The 18,818-nt window shown below is 39.0% G+C and overlaps 1 protein-coding gene across 1 annotated transcript in view; it reads left to right on the top strand.

Annotated features, from left to right (window-relative positions):
- The first annotated feature begins 356 nt into the window (after window positions 1-356).
- Window positions 357-18,818, top strand: part of baiap3 (BAI1 associated protein 3) — a 34,717-nt gene continuing 16,255 nt past the window's right edge. The window contains exons 1-6 of the mRNA XM_046033238.1: window positions 357-492; window positions 8,174-8,319; window positions 15,988-16,075; window positions 17,372-17,455; window positions 17,618-17,725; window positions 18,291-18,350. Of these exons, the coding sequence (XP_045889194.1) occupies window positions 8,183-8,319; window positions 15,988-16,075; window positions 17,372-17,455; window positions 17,618-17,725; window positions 18,291-18,350 (477 nt within the window). The 5' untranslated portion in view covers window positions 357-492; window positions 8,174-8,182. The remainder of the gene's footprint in view (window positions 493-8,173; window positions 8,320-15,987; window positions 16,076-17,371; window positions 17,456-17,617; window positions 17,726-18,290; window positions 18,351-18,818) is intronic.

The following is an 18,818-nucleotide window of genomic DNA, read 5'->3' as shown; positions in this document are numbered from 1 at the left end:
GAACATGTTGAGCAACTATGCTGTTCAACAAGTTGGCTAGCCTTTGCTACACAAGTGCACTTAAACATGTGGCTTTAACCAGTGGTTCTCACTGCTCTGCCCTCTTCACGTCAGAACTAAGCTTTGTCTATAAAAATCACAATTCCCCAAGCTAAATTTGCCCTCAACCTTTTTGGTATCGTGCTTTCAACTCGTAACAGCGATATGTCCGACAGTAGTAGAGGGCAGTGAAATGTTGCTGCACTTCCTATGGCCATATTTGGGTGAGCATCAGTGGCGCGTGAGCTCAGGAAGGCATTTCGAAGGACCAAAATGAGCTTTTGTCTGCCGTCTGTCACAAGAAAGATATCCAAACGTTTTCACCTAAGTTGATTGCGCCACATTCACAGAAGGAAACAGCGTCCTGCTGCAGTGATCAGATCTTTGATTCACAGGAACTCTGACACGCAGCAGCAAAAACGGTTCACACTGGAAAACTGTCAGGAGATACAGGTAAACTGGATTTATTTGATCATTTAACAGCATGAAAAATTACCTCTGTGGTTTAGAATAATTAAAGTCAAAATATGCATCAGCTTTACTGACTCATACTGTCATTTTTCAGATGTTGGTTTATTGACACCTGTTAATCTGAATTGCCCTATAGTTGAAAATAATTTGAAATTAGCCTTTTGGGCAGAGGATAAAGTTGTGTTGATGCCCAGATAACATCAATGTATGACTGAATATATGATTTACATTATGACAGAGCTTGTGAGGATTTATAAATCAACAATCAAATCTGTTCCACTTTTTGTGAGAGGAAACATCATAAGCGTTATACTGTAGAGTCATATGGGCAAAAGTTTCCCTTATGTTTAGTGTAATCTTAACCACAATATTGGAAACCTGATCACCAGCCCAAATTGTCTGTGAGTGAAACCAGATTTAGGCAGACAAGGTTGACAAACATTTTGGAAATCCATGTCAGTAAAATTAGATAACGTTGGCTTCACCTAAACTTGACAGGTGGCTAAGGATGAGTGGCTTTATGAGGTAGTTGATTTGTTGTTTTACCATTTTTGTGTGTTTTTGTAAATGCTCTCATGTTATGTAACATATAATAATCTGCACAAAAGCTAGAAACGCCCCACACCCATCAATAATCAAAACACAAACACACACACACAAATAGGTGCAACAGAGCAGCATCACATCAGATAAAGATATAGCACGACGCTGGCATTGAACACATGTTATTTTACTCATGAGCACTAGTGAAAAACGTCCTGAGTGCACTTTTGAAACATTTGTAGGCTATGTGTTAAAAGATGTGCTTACACTGGTCCCCATATTTCCCCAAAATAACAAGTTATGTCTGTCATGAGAAAAAGAGCAAGTTTAGACCTCTTGTGCTTTTAACCCCTTCAGCTTCAAACTGTGGACAAAGTGATCTTGTGCTTTTGAGATGCTTGTGGAGTGAGCTCTTTCTCTCGCTCTCTCTCTCTCACACACACGCATGCACACACACACACACACACACGCACACACACACACAGACACAGACATCTTGGCTAGAATGATCTTTTCCCCAACTGACAGCAACAGCAATTCTGAGCCAGTAATTTACCTGTGCTTTTAATATTGGCAGTGATTAAATGTGCAGTACATTAAAGGGGTAATAAAAAGTGTGACGTTCCGTTATTTGTACCTGCATGAAGCCACAGTCTAATACAAAAGAAGCTCGGGTTGGCATGTGCAGAAAATAATCATCCCAAATGTATGAAATCTGCAGAAATTATCTTTAACAGTTTTATTAATAGTTTAAATTGTGTCTCTATGTGGCTTTCTCTCCTCTTTTCTTCAAGAAGCTGCCCACTGCAGGTCAAAAGTCCACTTTAGACATTATGAGCCCATTAGTAATTAATTAATCATTTCCTTTTATTATTATACAGTAGATCAGTGGTCATTACCTGTCTATAAAAGAAACAGCTTCCCCAGTGTTTTTCTTTTGCCACCCATTCAAAGAGACAGCATAAAAAGGTTTTGGTAATGCCGTACAAATATAGTTCGGAAGTACGCCATTAATTATAGCATGTGTGAGCAGTTGTATGACTTCAGAGCATCACTTTGTATTGTAGCGCAGCGTCTTATAGATGCAGATTGATGTTTTTGCGTAAACAATGGAGGTGGCGTTATTGCCTCTGCATAAAGACTCAATGGCTGCTATTTTTGACAGCAGTGTTACTGCTGGAGTGAGTGTTTTCAGGGTGACAAAGAATGTATTATCTGTGGTATAATAAGCAAGGATATGTGCCATTGTTTAAGTCTGAGATTTTGTGCGTGGCTGTCAGTGGTTTCTGCTGCCAGGCTGCGGTGCAGACGCCCTTTACAAAAGCTCACAACCCTCAATTCCTGGGATTTTCTCTGGCAATCAATTTCCAAGCCAAAGTGCCTGTCATGTGCCTTGACAACACAGACTGGGAGCTTTTGGGAATAGACGGCTGGATGGACTGCGTGTTTCTTTGAGCCAGAGCCTGCTGCACTATAGATTATGTGTTATCCACAGGTGCATACAGTTTAGATCACAGTGATGTCTACACTTTTCCACTGGGAAAGCTTGTTAAAGCACTGGCAGTTTGATCCATTCAGCCCATATGTCCTAAGGGCCAGTCACATAATAACACTGATAGCCCGTGATGAGGCTCTTGATTGTGTCTATAAGGTTGCGATCGTCATGCTTTTAAACATCAGTGACACTACAGAATAATCTGCTCACAGTGGAAGATATGAGTGTGTATCCCTTCTGGCTGAGGAATATGGAGGTCAAAATGTGCATGTCTGGTTTGATGTCATCATGAAAGGGGACGGTTATTATTTTCCCTTTCATTTTGGCGACTCAGGAGGAACATAATGAATTAAATGCCCGCTCCTAATTGCACTGATTTTAAAACAAAGAATTGTTAAAAAGAAATAAATAAATATATCTTAATCCCCTCCTGTTCTCTGCCTCTCTCTCCCTCTCTGTCTCTTGCCATTTGAAACACTCAACAACTCTCTAAAGGAGAGCGCTTTCATGCTCAAACAGACACTTGGAGAAGTGCTCAACAACAAAATGCGAATGACTTAGAAAGGTGTGTTACTGAAAGCTAGACAAAGACTAATCTTGAGGCATGTGAAGCTGCTAATGACAAACGTGTGCAGAACACCTTGTAAACCTTACTACTTTATTGACCGGCTCTTGTATCTCCTGGTGTCTTTTGTCTGATGTAGGCTTTTACGTTGAAAACATCAAGCAGGAAAGGAATGAGACTTAGGGAGAGTAGGAACAATAGTTAAAATGTACAAGCTCATGAGTCACATTTAAATATTAGCCATGACTCTGGACTGATTGACACAGTGGGCTGAACATTGGCAGACTAAGATGCAATGTTGGGGAGATTTTGGCCTGTTGTGATTAACTAAACTTGGTCAGTATAATCTGTTTTGCTGTGTCAACGTGAACACGTTATAACATCAAGGGTCATTTTTTCCAGCCTTTGTAGAATTGCATTTACCTGTATTTACCAGCTCCTTTTCCTCTGCTGTTACCATAGAGACACTCCATCCCTATCAGCAAGGCGCCTTTGGCTGCCGGGCTCATTGACTCTCACAGGAGAGAGACACTGGTGAGCAAGTGTTTCCCTGGCATGACTTCGGCACCGATGTAGCGAGAAAGGCATTTACTTGGCTTTGACAGTGTTTCCTTGGCAGCCGGCGCCCCACCGATGGTGGCACGTCGACCCGTTTTGTCACTACGGGTTGACGGCTGAGACGGAGCGAAATCCAGTTGGGAGAGATCCACTCCTGTAATTGAAATGAGTTCACCTGGGAGACGGCTGCTTCGGCGGTGCCTGTTAGTGGTGGATATGATGTGATGCCTGAGCGGGTTTTTCTGTCTGTGACACCGTAGTTTGAAGTTGGAAAACATTTCGCCCTGTTTACCACAGCGAGAAAACATGCATCAGGTGTTTCAGCCGCACGGCCTTTTAAAGATGTCAGGAAGAGAGCATAACACCGTTATATAATAGACACCCAGTAGGCAGAGCATAAACCAGGGAACATTTGTCTCACTTTACAAAGCTGTAGCCTCTGACGTCCGTGACAAAATGCACATAAATGCAGTGTTGTCAGTCAAACTGGAGGCCTTTCCAGTTCTGGAATATTGCATAAAATATATCATATAGGTGAGAAATAAAACAGCTGATTTAAATCACCACCAAACTCTGATTAACCTTTATGATTCCTTGACATTTCCCCATGGCAGGAGTGGGGACCCACAATTTCTTAATTTATATATCTTCTTTTTTTCCTCTGACCTCATTAAAAGTACGACACAAGTGTCAAAAGATGTGTCACAAAGATACACTAAACACACTAAATAAGAGACTATTATAAAATAAATGTTTTTTATTAAGATTGTTAATAGTGGTTAATTATATTTTGTGGACTATTTATGAACAAATATAATATTCCTGTTGTTTGCCAAAAGTCATTCAGCGATAAAAAAATGTGACTTCTATAGACACCTGAAAGGTTGACCTCCGAGTTAGACCTCATAGAAACAAACTGTTACTTTATTAACACAAATCCTAACAGACTTATTTGGGCTTTGTAAAAAGTACTAGCAACATCAATCACATATATAGATCATAATGGACATCCATCCATATTTAACAGCTGAAACCCCAAACAGAAGAAACATAATTTTCTCTAGCAAACCTCTGAAACATGTCATCACTTTAAAATCATGTTAAAAGTGATTTACATAAAGCTGATGAAACAGTGTTAAGTGTGTTTTTTGAGCTGTTAAAGAACATCAGGGTTGACAGATCAACTGTGATTCTGCAAATCAGGAGAGACAATCAGACATATTGTGACTTTTAACCTATGTATAAATATAAGAATCTAAACTTAGCCCATATACTTATCTTGTTTCTTTAGGACATATTTCCAGTTCAGCTACAATGGAGATTGACAGCAGAAAGTATCAACAACTGTGAGATTCAGTCAGACTCCAAGAGCGGGAGCCTTCTCTAGTCTTTTAGCGGTGACATTCAAAAAGCATACAAGAATAAATCCATCGCAGCTACTCAACAGCTTCAATACACCATAACTCAGTACCACAAGACAGCTAGTTGGCTTGCTGAATGTTTATATACACATCCACCACCTTTGATTTATAGTGTATAGTGAGATATATACTGGGCATAGTGAGAATACTGGGCATCTTATCGCTGTCTGGCATTTTGGAAAATAAAGGAAATCACTGGAAAAATTTAAGGAAATTCCAACAGTTTCTCACTGGAACGCATTGGAAATGACACCCCGATGATATCTGACAGAGAAGGACTATCGACGCTTCAGTCTAATAGAGTAAAGTGTGGATACTTGAAGTGGATAACAGGTGTCTGCCTCCTGGATCGATAGCATACTATCCTTTGGCTCAGCCAATGATTCAACTTGTACCATGAATTTCTGGCTTATGTTGAGCTGGAAAGCTAATTGTGCAATTGGCAAAGAGCACTGAATGATAGCAGTCATGCAGGCAAATATGTTTCATTTTCTGGATCCATTTGGCATAAGCAATGTATTTGAAAACAGGCAACCTTCAACAGTGCCATAAAAATGAAAAAAAGAGGGGGGGGATAAAATCAACATTGCTTGTAAAATGGGCAGCATCAGCTCAGAATCTCTGTCCACAAGCACACTGAGCTAATTGTCCTCTATTACAGTTGGGTAATAACAGTGACTATATTGTGTCTTTTTGCCGTCTGGAAAATCAGAACAAGCTCCCAGCCCACTGTTCATTGCTCCTTTTTCACATAGACGTACAGACATTGGCTGTCAACTACTGAAAAGAGCGTCTGACTGTCTGAGTCTGTCTGAGTCTGTCTGACTGTCTTCTGAAACAACTTCTCCATCAATCATACCCTATGTCTTGTGTCCTTGTCATGCCTCCTTTTTTGTTCTGTCTCTTCCTTCTCCACTGCTGCTCATCGGTTGGATGCTCACAAAAGACTCAATCCAGGTGGACCCAGTAACACAGTCCCACTTATAAGAACCTCACATCACAGTTAAATGCAGTAAATTAGATGAGCAGGGACAAAAGTGATTGGATGCTGTTAAGGAGATTCTTTGACAATCAGCTTCACTCTCTTCCTCCTGTTGCTAGGCAGATGTGTGAGCCTTTAGTGTTTTGTTGTAGAAACTACTGACATTTATGTGATTGGTGACCTTGTATTCGGATCATTTTTATGCATTTTTACTTGAACTAGATACATAAGTAGGTTCAGTGGCTAAAATTTAAAAAATAAAGGTCATAAGGGGCATAAAACGTAATGATAATATGCATGCCAATGCATGCTCTTGAGATAATCACATATAGTACATATAGTACAATCCCATTAAAGCTTTTTCTCTTACACAAAACAGAAAGCTGCTTTTATATTTTGGCTTCCTGTGCCTCCAGACTCAGACTGAAGCCTTAGTTTCGGTCATAGTCAATAAGCTAAACTAAGCTGATATAAAAGTAACTGACAATCCTATTCCAAAAAAGCTATCCCTTACTTTACATTTTCTTTACTGTTTTTCTTTACCCTTTTACTTGAGGAAAATGCCAACATTTGTAGTTTCATAATGCGTCCCTAAACAGAATAGTTTATTTTAATTCTTGAGCTCTTTTTCTGTGGGGAGCATAGACAGTGCAATGTTGTTATGAGATTATATGCTTGAGTTATACTTTAAAGACACCATGAAGCCAAAATGAGAATTCACTTTGAAGCAAGTGGCTCTAAGAAAGCGAATTGCTTAGCAACACAGTGCCAATCTCTCTAAGGTCGCCATATATGCTCATTTTTCTATATTCATCTTCCGCAGTCACGATACAGGCACATACCTGCTTCTGTTTCACTTTATCAAAGGGAAAAGCTGCCATCTAATAAAATAATTCTTTAATGTAATGTTTGTTCATTAAATACAATGCATGTGTCCCCATTTCTTCCTAAATTGCTTTTTATTTTGATAATTCTGGTAAATGCAATTAAAAATAATAATTTTTAAAATAATTTTTCATTAAACACATTCATTAACCAGAGGTTTCAGCCCAGGGGGATTAATGAAAACAACATATCGAAAAAAAAAAGTTATCATTCTTGAAAATAGAAATGGATTTTATTAGAGGTGGTTTCTTGTGAAAAATTTACAAAGTACAGTGGTTGGTAAAAGGGCACAAGAGGTGTAATTTGGTTTTTATTACTAGGGATAGTAAGAGATTTTGGGATATACACTTATTTTTTTCTTGCCAAGTTAGATGAGAAGTTTGATGCCACATGTATGTTGGTAAATATTAAGCAGCAGCCAGCAGTAACTTAGGTGGAAACAGTTAGCCTGGCTCTGTCCAAAGGTAAGAAAATCCACCTACTGTACCAGCACCTATAACGCTCACTAATTAACACGTCATCTGGTTTGTTTAACCCTTACAAAAAAATCGTGCTATACAAGCTTCTCTGTGTCTCTGTGCCGCTAGATGTTCCTACTTACTTGGTGAAACATGGTGGTTTTGCAATTAATGCCATACATTACAATTAAATGTTAATACAAGTGTATATTACAGATTATATTACATTATAACTTATGAAATAAGTATAGTTTTTACCCTGTAGGTGCTCCAGGTCTATGACTAAGACATTGTGGAAACATTTTTAAACAAGGCTTTTTTTTACGGTTTGTGTTTTTTGGACATTGCTATGATGGGGCTCTTGTGGCTCTCAGCTCTGCGAGGCTTCTTGATCTGCATATTTTGTGAAAAGTGTGGTCCCAAAAATAAAGGTCGATTGACTCTGAACTAAAAGGTGGAAGATAAATTACTCACCCTGCGGGATCAGCCAGACACACAGAAATAGAACACAGCCTCTGCTGAGGAAGAGTATAATATGTTGGGGGCGGGGGGGTTGGGGATAATTATGCAGCCGATTAGAAAAGACTCCCCTGAAGCCACCGGTTTTATAAATATGATCCCACAGCTGTAATGAAATGTATTTCAACTCATTTGCCTAGAATAGAGGTTGTGAATAACAACAATCGCTGACAATCAGGGGTTGCACCAGAGTCACAGTGTCTTGATGTTTGCTCTTGATGTGTTCTCTTCTGGCAGTGAAAGATCATGACGACGCTGCTGGACCTGAAGAGTAGTGTACTGAGGCAGGTGCAGAGGAGCCAGTCACTGAGGAGTCGAAGGGAGCCGCCATCACCCGCCCCCAGCAGCCCCCTCACACACTGTCCTGACCCATTACCTCGCAGGTGAGTCACTGATGTGCACACATACAGGGATGGGCAAAGATACCCTAATTTTAAGTGTATCAAAATAAACTACAGAATACATCAGCCACACCATGAATCAAAATAACCTGTTTTTTTGTATTTTAAAGTACTAAAAATACTTTTCCAAGGTAGCATGAAATCACATGGAGGATGGGTTGACAACCTTCTGTTTAATGGCTGTTTTTTTTGCTGAAGCACAATGTTGTTAATGATAGTAAGTCACACGTGTGCATTTAACAAGTTACATCTCGTGTACCATCTAATTATAAAGTAATGTTGTACAACAACTCTGAAACGCATTCTTTTATTTATTAATTTTTTTGTGTACAATGAAAAGTTAACATAGGCCGAAAGTAGCAAGTTAACCTTAGCTGTGAGGGCTGCTACATGTGTCCAATAGTCAGCTGGAGCATTACGTTAATTCAATAAATAATTAGGCTACTAAAGCAAACATCAAAACTTATCAGGAACTGTTAAGAATTGTAGCAATTTATGTTGAATATTGATGGAAAGCTGGCGACCTACTCATTGACCTTCTTCAGGTTTGGACCAATTTTCTGTTCTGATATCAACTCATCTCAAGTCTGGGCAAATTACTGAATACTCACCATCAACTTCTTCTTCATCAACCCTATCAAATACAAATGACAAAATTCTATTTTGTATTTGAAATATATGTATCATAAATACTGCCCATTCCTGCACACATAAACACTTGCAAATGACTTCAGGTAGTTGCTCGGTTTCAGTTATTTTAAAGGTTTTTCATTGATGTGGCATTTGTGGAATTTTGCAGACACTTTGTGCTTGTGGCTGTTTTATTAAATTCATTTAATTAATCATTTTATTGGTGTTTCATGACATGTTTTTACTTTGCTGTCATTCAGAGTTTACTTGATGAAAATTTAATGATGCTGAAGATTTTAATCTTTCCAGACACACTGACTGATGGGAGCGCATAGCCAGAGCTGTGTCTCATGATATTAGAAGTAGGGTTGTGATGCACTCTCTGCTTTTACTTTAAGATTACCTACTGCTTTACTGTCAGAGACAAATTAAGTCTTGCTTGGGTTTGAGCAAGAAGCAGAAGGCAGGCAGTTTATCAATATAGTACTCTTTCTAGAGATATAGTTTCTTGTTACAGTTTATATTTGCATGATTGTTGCCATTTAGAACAAGTAATAGCTTTGATAATGAAAGTCTTTTTTTAGGAAAATTGAATTGCAGTCAGTGAAGCTCAGAACGATAATGACAGCCTTTCGGAAATGGCGGCACAAGCTCATAAGCAATAATAATTCATGTCTGTTATTTATTTGTTTTCCACTGGCCAGCCAGCTGAAGCCACAGGTCATGATTTCTTGTCAACAGAGTGCTTTAATGTGGTTGGCATTTATTCCAGAGTTGTGACTTGCTGTGAGCAGGCCATGCACAAGCTGCCTCTCCCCCAAGGACACATCAACCACGCTATTACATGCACAGTCAGGCTCTGACTGGGATCACAAATGCTGCTTTCTTGTGTCTCAGTTTACACCACATGGTTCTGATGTCCACATGTCCATATTACAGCACGCCGCTGTTTTTACATGAGTTATAAAGACATCTTGCTGCATCATAAATCAGGAGAGCAAATCACCTAATAATTTAGTTTATGTATGTATGTGTGGGAATTCGTTATCCATGGAGTTTACATGTACATTAGTTTAGATGGCCGTGTGTGTGTAGATATATGCATCTATATGTGTCAATAAATGTATTTTTGTATGTATGTCAACATCAAAAAATACAGCAAGACGTCGCCTTCCAGTCACTCGCAGACAAAGCTAATTCGTAATAAAGCAACCACTTTTGCTAAAAAAGCTTTTTTTCCCCACGGATTTTAGACACATGCCAACTTAGATGTTTAATATGAATAGCCAACAATAGAAAACTAAATGAATGTAATTTTCTGCATCATTGAGATGGCACAGATGAAACAATTAGTAGATTAATCGAGATGTCGATCAAAAGAACCACTTTTATATATTTGTAAAATAAAGGCTGTTTGACCATGACCTATTGATTTATGTGATTTATATGTAATTAATTATTGTGTGTTTTGATGTAAATACTTGTACATATGCATACGTATGTTTGCATGTATTTGTATTTATGTCCATATGCTGTATAGTGTATGCATGCTCTTTATGTTGTACTGTATGTGTATATGTATTTGTATTCTGTATTTCTTTACCTTAGAGTATATTCCATGTACTGTTTGTACTTCATTCTTGTTTTTTTCCTTTTTAGGCTTCTCTTATAATGTTGTTAAATGTCTTGATTAGTGTCATGTGTTCCGATTAGCTTTACAGCACTGTGTTCTTGGGGGCATGAAGAATAAACAGGACCTTTGTGAATGTTGTACCTTGCTATTGATCTCATCTGATCCCTACTCGTAGCAACATATTAAGTGGCAAAGGTAAAATCAGTCACCGGATTTTGTTCAGACTTGTTTTAAGCCAAAAGTAATAATATGAACCTGAGGTTTCTATAGCAACCTAAACACAGGCTGCTGCCATGATGTGAACTTATACTTGTAATAACAGCCATGTCTATTTTTAACATGGAACATAACCCGAGATGCTGTGTTGAACACATCAGTTTCGGACTAATACTTTTGTGCACATTTTTCATAAATTGTTTTATTTAATATAATATATATTCTTCAGCTGTCTCTGTATGTTTTATTGATTCAGCATTTTTAATTATATTTTTAATGTAAAATCCGCCCCATTAGGACCATACTTGTGGTTTTCATTAAAGAGTGATTTGAACTGTCAGTTTCTCACCTTTTTCTCATCTCCCATGCTAGCTCTCTGGTGCTACAGCCTTCCCACTGAGTCTCAGCCATGCACATACCCAGAGTGCTCATCATTAGAGGCAGGATGATCTTTGTTATCCGTTCAGACTGCTGCTGCCCCGCCTGCACTCTCACATTAATTGAGAATTTGCAAATGAGGCCGGGTGGATTTGGGCTGCTCCCTCCACACAGTTGTTGACCCAGTAGTACAGTCGGCTGTGAGAGCTGAGCTCTGAGAGCAGAGAGTGGCGCATAGGAGGTGAACTTTTTAATTCAGTTGAGCAAATTATGTTTTTACCTCTATGTGAGCTGGTTGTTAAGTCTGTGGAATGGCCAAGACTATGTCAGAGATGAGCTTAACTGGATGCTATACAGCATAAAAACCTGCAGGGATTTATACTGAAATTTATATTTTATAGTTTATTATTGTTTGCTTATTTCACTGTTCACTTCCATCAGTTGTGGACTACTCTTTGTTTTGCCGGAGTGCCATTAATGGATTTGACTATTCAGTGTCAATGTCTTGAGTCTGTAATTGTTTTATTCATGCAGAATAACACAGTCATTTAAGAATTACATTAAACAGAAACCTCTAATGCACGTGCAATTATAGAAAGTAATGGCAGACATGCAGTATATTTAACATACATACACAACAGACATAGATACTTTTAAAGGATGAAGCTGGTGTTATTCTATATTTTTCTTGTTGTCAATAAATCCCATATAAACACCAAAACCAACAACGTGTTATTTCATCTCTCAATATTTTCCTGATCTGGTTTGTGGCACTCAGCTCCAAGCCCACATGTACATGCTGAAGCTGTTTTTAAATATCTTTAAGCTGTATGCTTTATAATTTAGTTTGCTAAAAAAAAAGGTTGGTGCTCTTATCTACCTCCTCCTCTCATCACAGGTTGAAGATGTCCATGAGTTTTGAGGAGGTCCAACAAAGTGCGATTTTTCCCTCTAAACAACTCATTTTGTGTCATTTGAATAGTTGTTAGAGGCTTGACAAACCACACAAAGATCAGAAAAGTTACAATTTATGCAAATGAATTTAGAGGAACTTTGCTATTTCTTTTCTTTCTCATTTAATCATCTCATGACCCCTCAGATCTATCTAGTGACCCATTGGTTGGAAACCACCGCCTATGGTAAGTGAGGATTTATGGCCAAATAATGGTGTGTGTGTGTGTGATTGACTTTAAGTAAACTATTGCGCCTGTGTTAATTGTAATGATGTCGCCCAGTGCAACAGTGTGACTCACTGTCTTTTTAATAATTGACATAACAATTGAGGTAAGGTATTTCAGGCTTCTGCTACACAGACAATACTTGTTGGCAGGATCAGTTAATTGTTGGTTTGGTTTTTAAAATAGTTTGTTTACAATAAGAAAACAATAATCATCAGCCTTGTTCTTTAAATAGACAATCCCTAGCACATGCAGTTATGGTCAACAATGACAGACATGCTACACATTTAATCCCCGAGGAAGGAATACCCACATTTAGGGCGACCAGATATCACGAATTACAAGCAGTTGTCCTGACTCCTGTCCTGTTTGTCCCAAAAATAGCTTAATAAAACGTGAAATACTGTGGTGGACCCAGTTTGGCTTTTCATTGGCTACAGCAAGGGACTGTGTGCAGGGTATTTATTGTGGACATTGTGTCAACAAAGTTGCTTTAGTTACAAAGTACTGCTCATTCCCCCTCTTTGTATTCTAGTGTAGATGAAGATTGTGGAAGTTACAGTCGGGAGGACAGGGGAAGTGCAGCTGCAGGCAGCCACCGAGGAGAAATCTGACATGCGAGTTGCGCAGACAGATGTGACACGCACTGCACTGATGAAACAAATTAAATTAAATTGTATGTAACATCATGATTTACACACTGTTTTGTCATTCAATCATTGTGTTTTTTCCTAATGGCAGACAGTTTACTTCCTGAACAAAAATAATTAATTTTAGCATTGACTTTCACATGTTTTACTGTTCGTTGACACTAAACGTAATGTACTAGAGGCCAAGTCCCATCCTCAACTCCCCTGTCCCAAATTCCACCTATTACCCACCCACAATACTGGTGTAACTTTCACATTAAGACCCAATACTGCCAGGAGTGACTTTCCTTTAGCTCAGCGATGCTAAAGCTTTGATATTGTGCAGTAATACGTTGTTTGATGTACATGTATGAGGAACATAAATCAGAAGTTCACTGCTGAGGCACCATCTATCTTGCAGTCAGGAATGATGCAAGAGCTTTATGTTAGAGTTTCCTGTTTGAAAATGGGTGAAATCCTCAGTCAGCTTTTCATGTGCACAGTAGCAGTAAAACAGTGAAACAGAACTGTAAAGCACCCGAGACGACCCAAGTTGGAAACAATTTCACACTCGGCTACCTTACTGTCTGTCAGTAGTTTGAGCTCCGAGATAGCTGTTACACAAGTTATTGAATTGAGAGATTCTATCAGAGCTGTTGCGATCATATCTCCGCATTAGAGTCTTTTCACCTGCAATGTTTTGCTGCTTCATCAAACGTGTAATTAGAGTAAAACAAATAGTTTTGTGTGTAGTGTTGAGGGGGGATCCTTATCATGGAGACCCTCGGTTATGATAGGAGCTGCAGGCTGATTTTTTGCACTGACAACCGTGATGAATCAGATTAAATAGTCTTATTTTATTAGAATACATACAGACGTCATATTGTCTTTCATGCTGCAGACAACAGTGATGTGTGCACTATTAATTGCTGTGTATGCACTGCCATATTATATTGAAGTTTGAAATGAGTGTAGCTGTCGCCCTCACACTCCCAATTTGTCACATATTCTCGCAGTAGTTCAGAGTTTTTATTTATGTTTTCCTTTATGATTTACTCACCAGGACAGGAGATTGAATGAATTCTGAAAAAAAAAATTGAATAAAATGAAAGTTAAAAAAAGGACTTGTTTCCTAGCAACATGAAATCAGTTTGTTATTCTGGTGGTGTACGTGTGTGTGTGTGTGTGTGTGTGTGTGTGTGAGAGAGAGAGAGCGAGAGAGAGAGAAAGGTTGAAAGATATCAGCATAATGTTTTTTCAGATGTATCAAATCAGAATTGACTGGATTTACATTATATCTGCTCATAAACACGTCGTCCCAAAGCCCAGAAACAAAAGATCCCAGACTGCCCGGACAAATCCTCAAGCTGTTTGACTGACAGAAGATGGGACAGATTTCTGGTTGCAAGAATGCCCTGGACGATTGAACAGGGATGTGTAGAGAACTGTGTGTCTCATAACATAGAAAGTATTATAGTCAAATGAAGCGTATTTTGTACTATATGTGCAAATGAAAACTGTAAGCTCCAAAAAGCAGAGCCTCCAATCTCTTGTCAGCGGAATAGGCTTTGTTTGTGGAGTCATTCACGGATTTTAGACTTGGTTTGTGGTTTCAAGCTTTCAGACACTGAGTGGGGGGTTTAAGATAAGAATAACAACTCAAGTTTTTGATCAGTATTTTCCAAATTCAACAAACACACACCAGTGAGGCTAAAAACTCAAAGCCTGTCTGTTGCAAAACAGCTTTAATGCTAAAATGTGAAAATGCAAGGACTACAAGTAGAGCACGAAGCAAGTATTAATGACAATCAAGTTGTGATTTTCTGGACTAAACTATTTATCGATTAGTCCAGACAATAATCGACAGATTAAAGGATAAGGAAAATAATCGTTTGTATATTATTATTATTAATTAATTAATAATTTGCAGCTAACAAAGTATGACTTGATAAACAGACTGTGGTGGTGTGTGGTGTAGTATAATTTCTACACCACACACCACCATTACACCACTAATTCTTCTACCTTTTTTTGAAGAGTATACTATGGCATTGATAAAATATTTAAACCTTTTAAACGAAATATATCCAACCGTTAAGTTTCTGGGTTTGACGACAGTGGAAACCTGACCAACTCTCCCAGCATGGCAACCATTAGTCCTCATCAATACCTCAGGGGTTTGCCTTCCGCTCCCCACCATGGCGAGAGTCAGTGGGTGCTGGGATGGGCTGCCACGTGCCTGCTGTGATGCGATGACGCTAATAAAGGAGCATGACAGGGCCTCTGTAGACGGCTCTTCTGTATAATGCGAGGGGGGTTGACTGAGAGACGAGGAAGAAAACAGAAGCCGGGAGGTGTAGGGGTGAGGAGTTCTAGGCAGACAGCATGACTGACCTCGGCTGCTCTGCTAGAGGGAGGAAGATGCCAGTTGAAAGATTTTGGAGGGCAGTGAAGTGGGGGTGAAGGTGGTGGGGGGGATTCCCAAGGTGTTCAGCCAGTTACTCCCTCCCTGAATGTGCCTATATCACCATGACAACTGGGGCCAGTGGGAGGCCGGGGATTCACTCACACCTGGAGGAAGGAGAAACATCATTTGTATTTTGCACACAGCCCTGCTCATCATAGTACATTAACATGGTTCATGCAGAGTGCAGGCATGTTGCTTTGCTGAGAGCTTTGGTCTTGACCCGCTTTGCTTTTTAGTGCATGAGGTAAGACTTGTTTGATAGCTAATAAGGAGCTGAACTGCAGGCAATGGAGTCCAGTATACAAACTGAAAAGGAAACATTTTTATTTGCAAACAGCATACAGTGTGATATCACCAATGTCACTGAATCCCACTTTGTTTTTAATAACGATTGATGGTTTGTTTACCATGCAACACATTTCACCTCACTTTTTCTCAGAAATTAACAGATTTTCCAAGTATTTCATCTCTATTTTTGGAGATGAATCGTCAATCTGCTAACTCTTCTTGCCTTGGCAGGATTTCCGAGGAGAGCGCCGAGTTCTTTGAGCGTGTGAATGCCATCCTTCAGAAACAGGAGAACATGCTGCGGGCTGCGCAGGCTGAGGTAACCCCAACCCAACTTCCACCTTTCCATCTGTTACGCCCTTAAAGCACGTTGGTGTCGCGAGTAGGCCTCAGTGCTGTCATTTAGCCCACCGTCGCAGCCAGTATGACGTTTGTAGACAGAAGGGCTGGGTTGAGTTGGGTGCTCAGAAGACTGGAGGCTCAGCTGTGACAAGCTGCTGTAGATGACATTGTTCAGCTCCTCCTGCTGCCTTGATTACATGGACGTGTCCATTCTATGCTACTTTATACTTCTTCTCCACTACATTTCAGAGGAAAATATTGCCCATTTTACTCCACTACATTTATTTGACCACAATAGTTACTTTTCAGATTCATATTTTACATATAAACCATTTGATGAGCTTAAAAAATGCAGTGCATTATAAAGGCTGGAAACCAGTGGTTGAGTTGTTAGCATGCTCATCAAAGCACTCTGGTAACAATAGCCAATATTTTGCAAAACGTAAAGATTATAAAAAAGTCCAAATAAGTAATACAAATTAGTTATTTCTTCTTTACTAACCCATTACTCATCTTACGTATTAACAATCTAATAATGTTAGATATAATATATATGAATATACAGTATATAACTTGTAAGTTATATATTAGTCATTGTGGAACTGTGGAATGAGTACTGTTCCTTTTGATACTTTAAGTATATTTTGTTGTAATTCTGTACTTTTACTTTTTTGACTATAATATTTCCTCAGAATGAGTTTCTTTTTTATTTGGAATGCCAGAAACATTTCTTGGACGCTTCTTAGGTTTTCCCACAATCAGCCCTGCCATACTCCTAGCTGCTTTAGAGGCATGTAGAGAGAGAGTTCCGTCATCTCTGTTCAATATAAATTCAAGTGGGTCTTTTGGCATGACTACATGCAATACATTGTTGCCAAAGCATATTAACACAAACTATACAATCATAATGAACAAAATAAACAATAAACAACTCTCAATGATAAATGTTTAAAACACAGCACTACTGTCACACCAATGCGGGAGTGTCGCCACAGACACCAGATAATAACTCTGGGATATTGTGAAATACAGAGATTTACCTGGTGGCAAAATCAGCATTGTGTATGAGTATGAGTCCCGCACTCCACCTCTGAACCTCTGAAATACTTCTTCCACCCCTGAAGGGCAAACTAATCAGTAGAGAGGGTAGTCCTTCCAAGTGATGATTGAGAGTCTACTATCAATAAAACCTCTCCTTTCTCCAGTTTTTACTCAACACAGCCTTAAGAAAAGAAGGATTTGTTTTGGCTGAACTATTTCCATCCCCTCACAGTGCCAAAGAGGGGCCTGCACAGTGCCGCCGCCCCAAGAGCATGTGGACCAGGCCTTTATCCCCGACAGAATCAGCAGGACAGAGGTGTGTCAGCTCAGCTTTTCAGTTTTCATCGTATTTCAGCAGGGACTATATTCGCACAATAACTGCTTTTGATGTGCAGCAGAGCAGAAAGCATGAAGGCAAAAGGTGCACAAGCTTTTATTTTTGGAGAGTTGTTATTAAGTGGAGTGTGTTTTCATGTAGCTGGACCTCCTTTATGAGGAAGCTGTGTACACGGTGGTCAACCGGGTGGGAGTACCTTCACCAGAACATGTGAAAAGTGACGAAGAGCTGTTTGCTTACCTGCTAAAGGTATCTATCTATCTATCTATCTATCTATCTATCTGTCTATCTATCTGTCTATCTATCTATCTATCTATCTATCTATCTATCTATCCTTCTCAGAAAAACAGACTTTATTTCCTCAGCTCCATTTAATCTCTGTTAGTAACACTGATTATAGCACATGGAGAGTGTTATTTGTTGTGAGCTGGCTGTAAGAAACTGAGCAGATGCTCTTGGCACAAACCTGATTAAACATCAAAGCCCAGTCACACTGTGTACTGATATTCGCCTGTGATATTGCATCCATTCAGATCATTCAATGCTAAGGATTGTAGCCTCTTTTATGTGTCTTTTTCCAAGGTATTGGGTTCCTAGCTGCTCAGGTGCTGGTGGTGGCTCTAATTGAACTAAATATTTTATAAAGTAATTTCAGTGGTTTTGTAGTGGAATTTTTGTGAATATTTGATTTTCTGTTCAGTTCTTATTTCAAACTGAAACAAGAAGCAAGAAACTGAGTGTTTCGAGCATATTTATTCAGGTTTCTGCTGCTTTAAGAAAGAAGCGTAACTTACTGTCTGACCATCTCTCCAAGGTGTTTGATATGGGAGAAGAGGAACATGACATCATTCTCCAAAAAGTTCAAGAATCCAAGGTGAGACTATGTGCACTAGTCAAAGTCCATTCAGCTGTTTTCATAACATTATCTTTCAGATTGACCATGGCAGTGGAAGATGTCATTATCAGTTTGTCATCAGTGACAAAAATTGTAATCATATAAATTTCTAGGTAGTGCTGCCATAATATTATTACATCGTTGGCTCTATAAAACATACTGTTTAATGTTTACATTTTCAAGTTTAAGTACTTGCAATGTTGTGTCCAGTAGATTTCACAAGTGTAAAACAGAGTGGAGGCATCATGGCTTATCAGTGTTTCAAAGATACAGTATCTGTGCACGTTTTAGCTGCTTGACTTCTGCTTGAGTTCACATAATTACACTTTGCCTAACATTTTTTAATGCATGCTGTACAATATTTATGTATTTTTTACTACTGTTCCAGGCGGCCTTTGATTCCATTACAGTGATTTTTAGGATAAAAATAGTTGAGAGTTGTGGAAT

Source organism: Micropterus dolomieu, linkage group LG02, assembly GCF_021292245.1.
Source record: "Micropterus dolomieu isolate WLL.071019.BEF.003 ecotype Adirondacks linkage group LG02, ASM2129224v1, whole genome shotgun sequence".
In the NCBI taxonomy this organism is placed as follows: Eukaryota; Metazoa; Chordata; class Actinopteri; order Centrarchiformes; family Centrarchidae; genus Micropterus; species Micropterus dolomieu.
The sequence above is the reverse complement of the archived record's forward strand: the minus strand, read 5'-3'. Positions and strand labels throughout refer to the sequence as shown.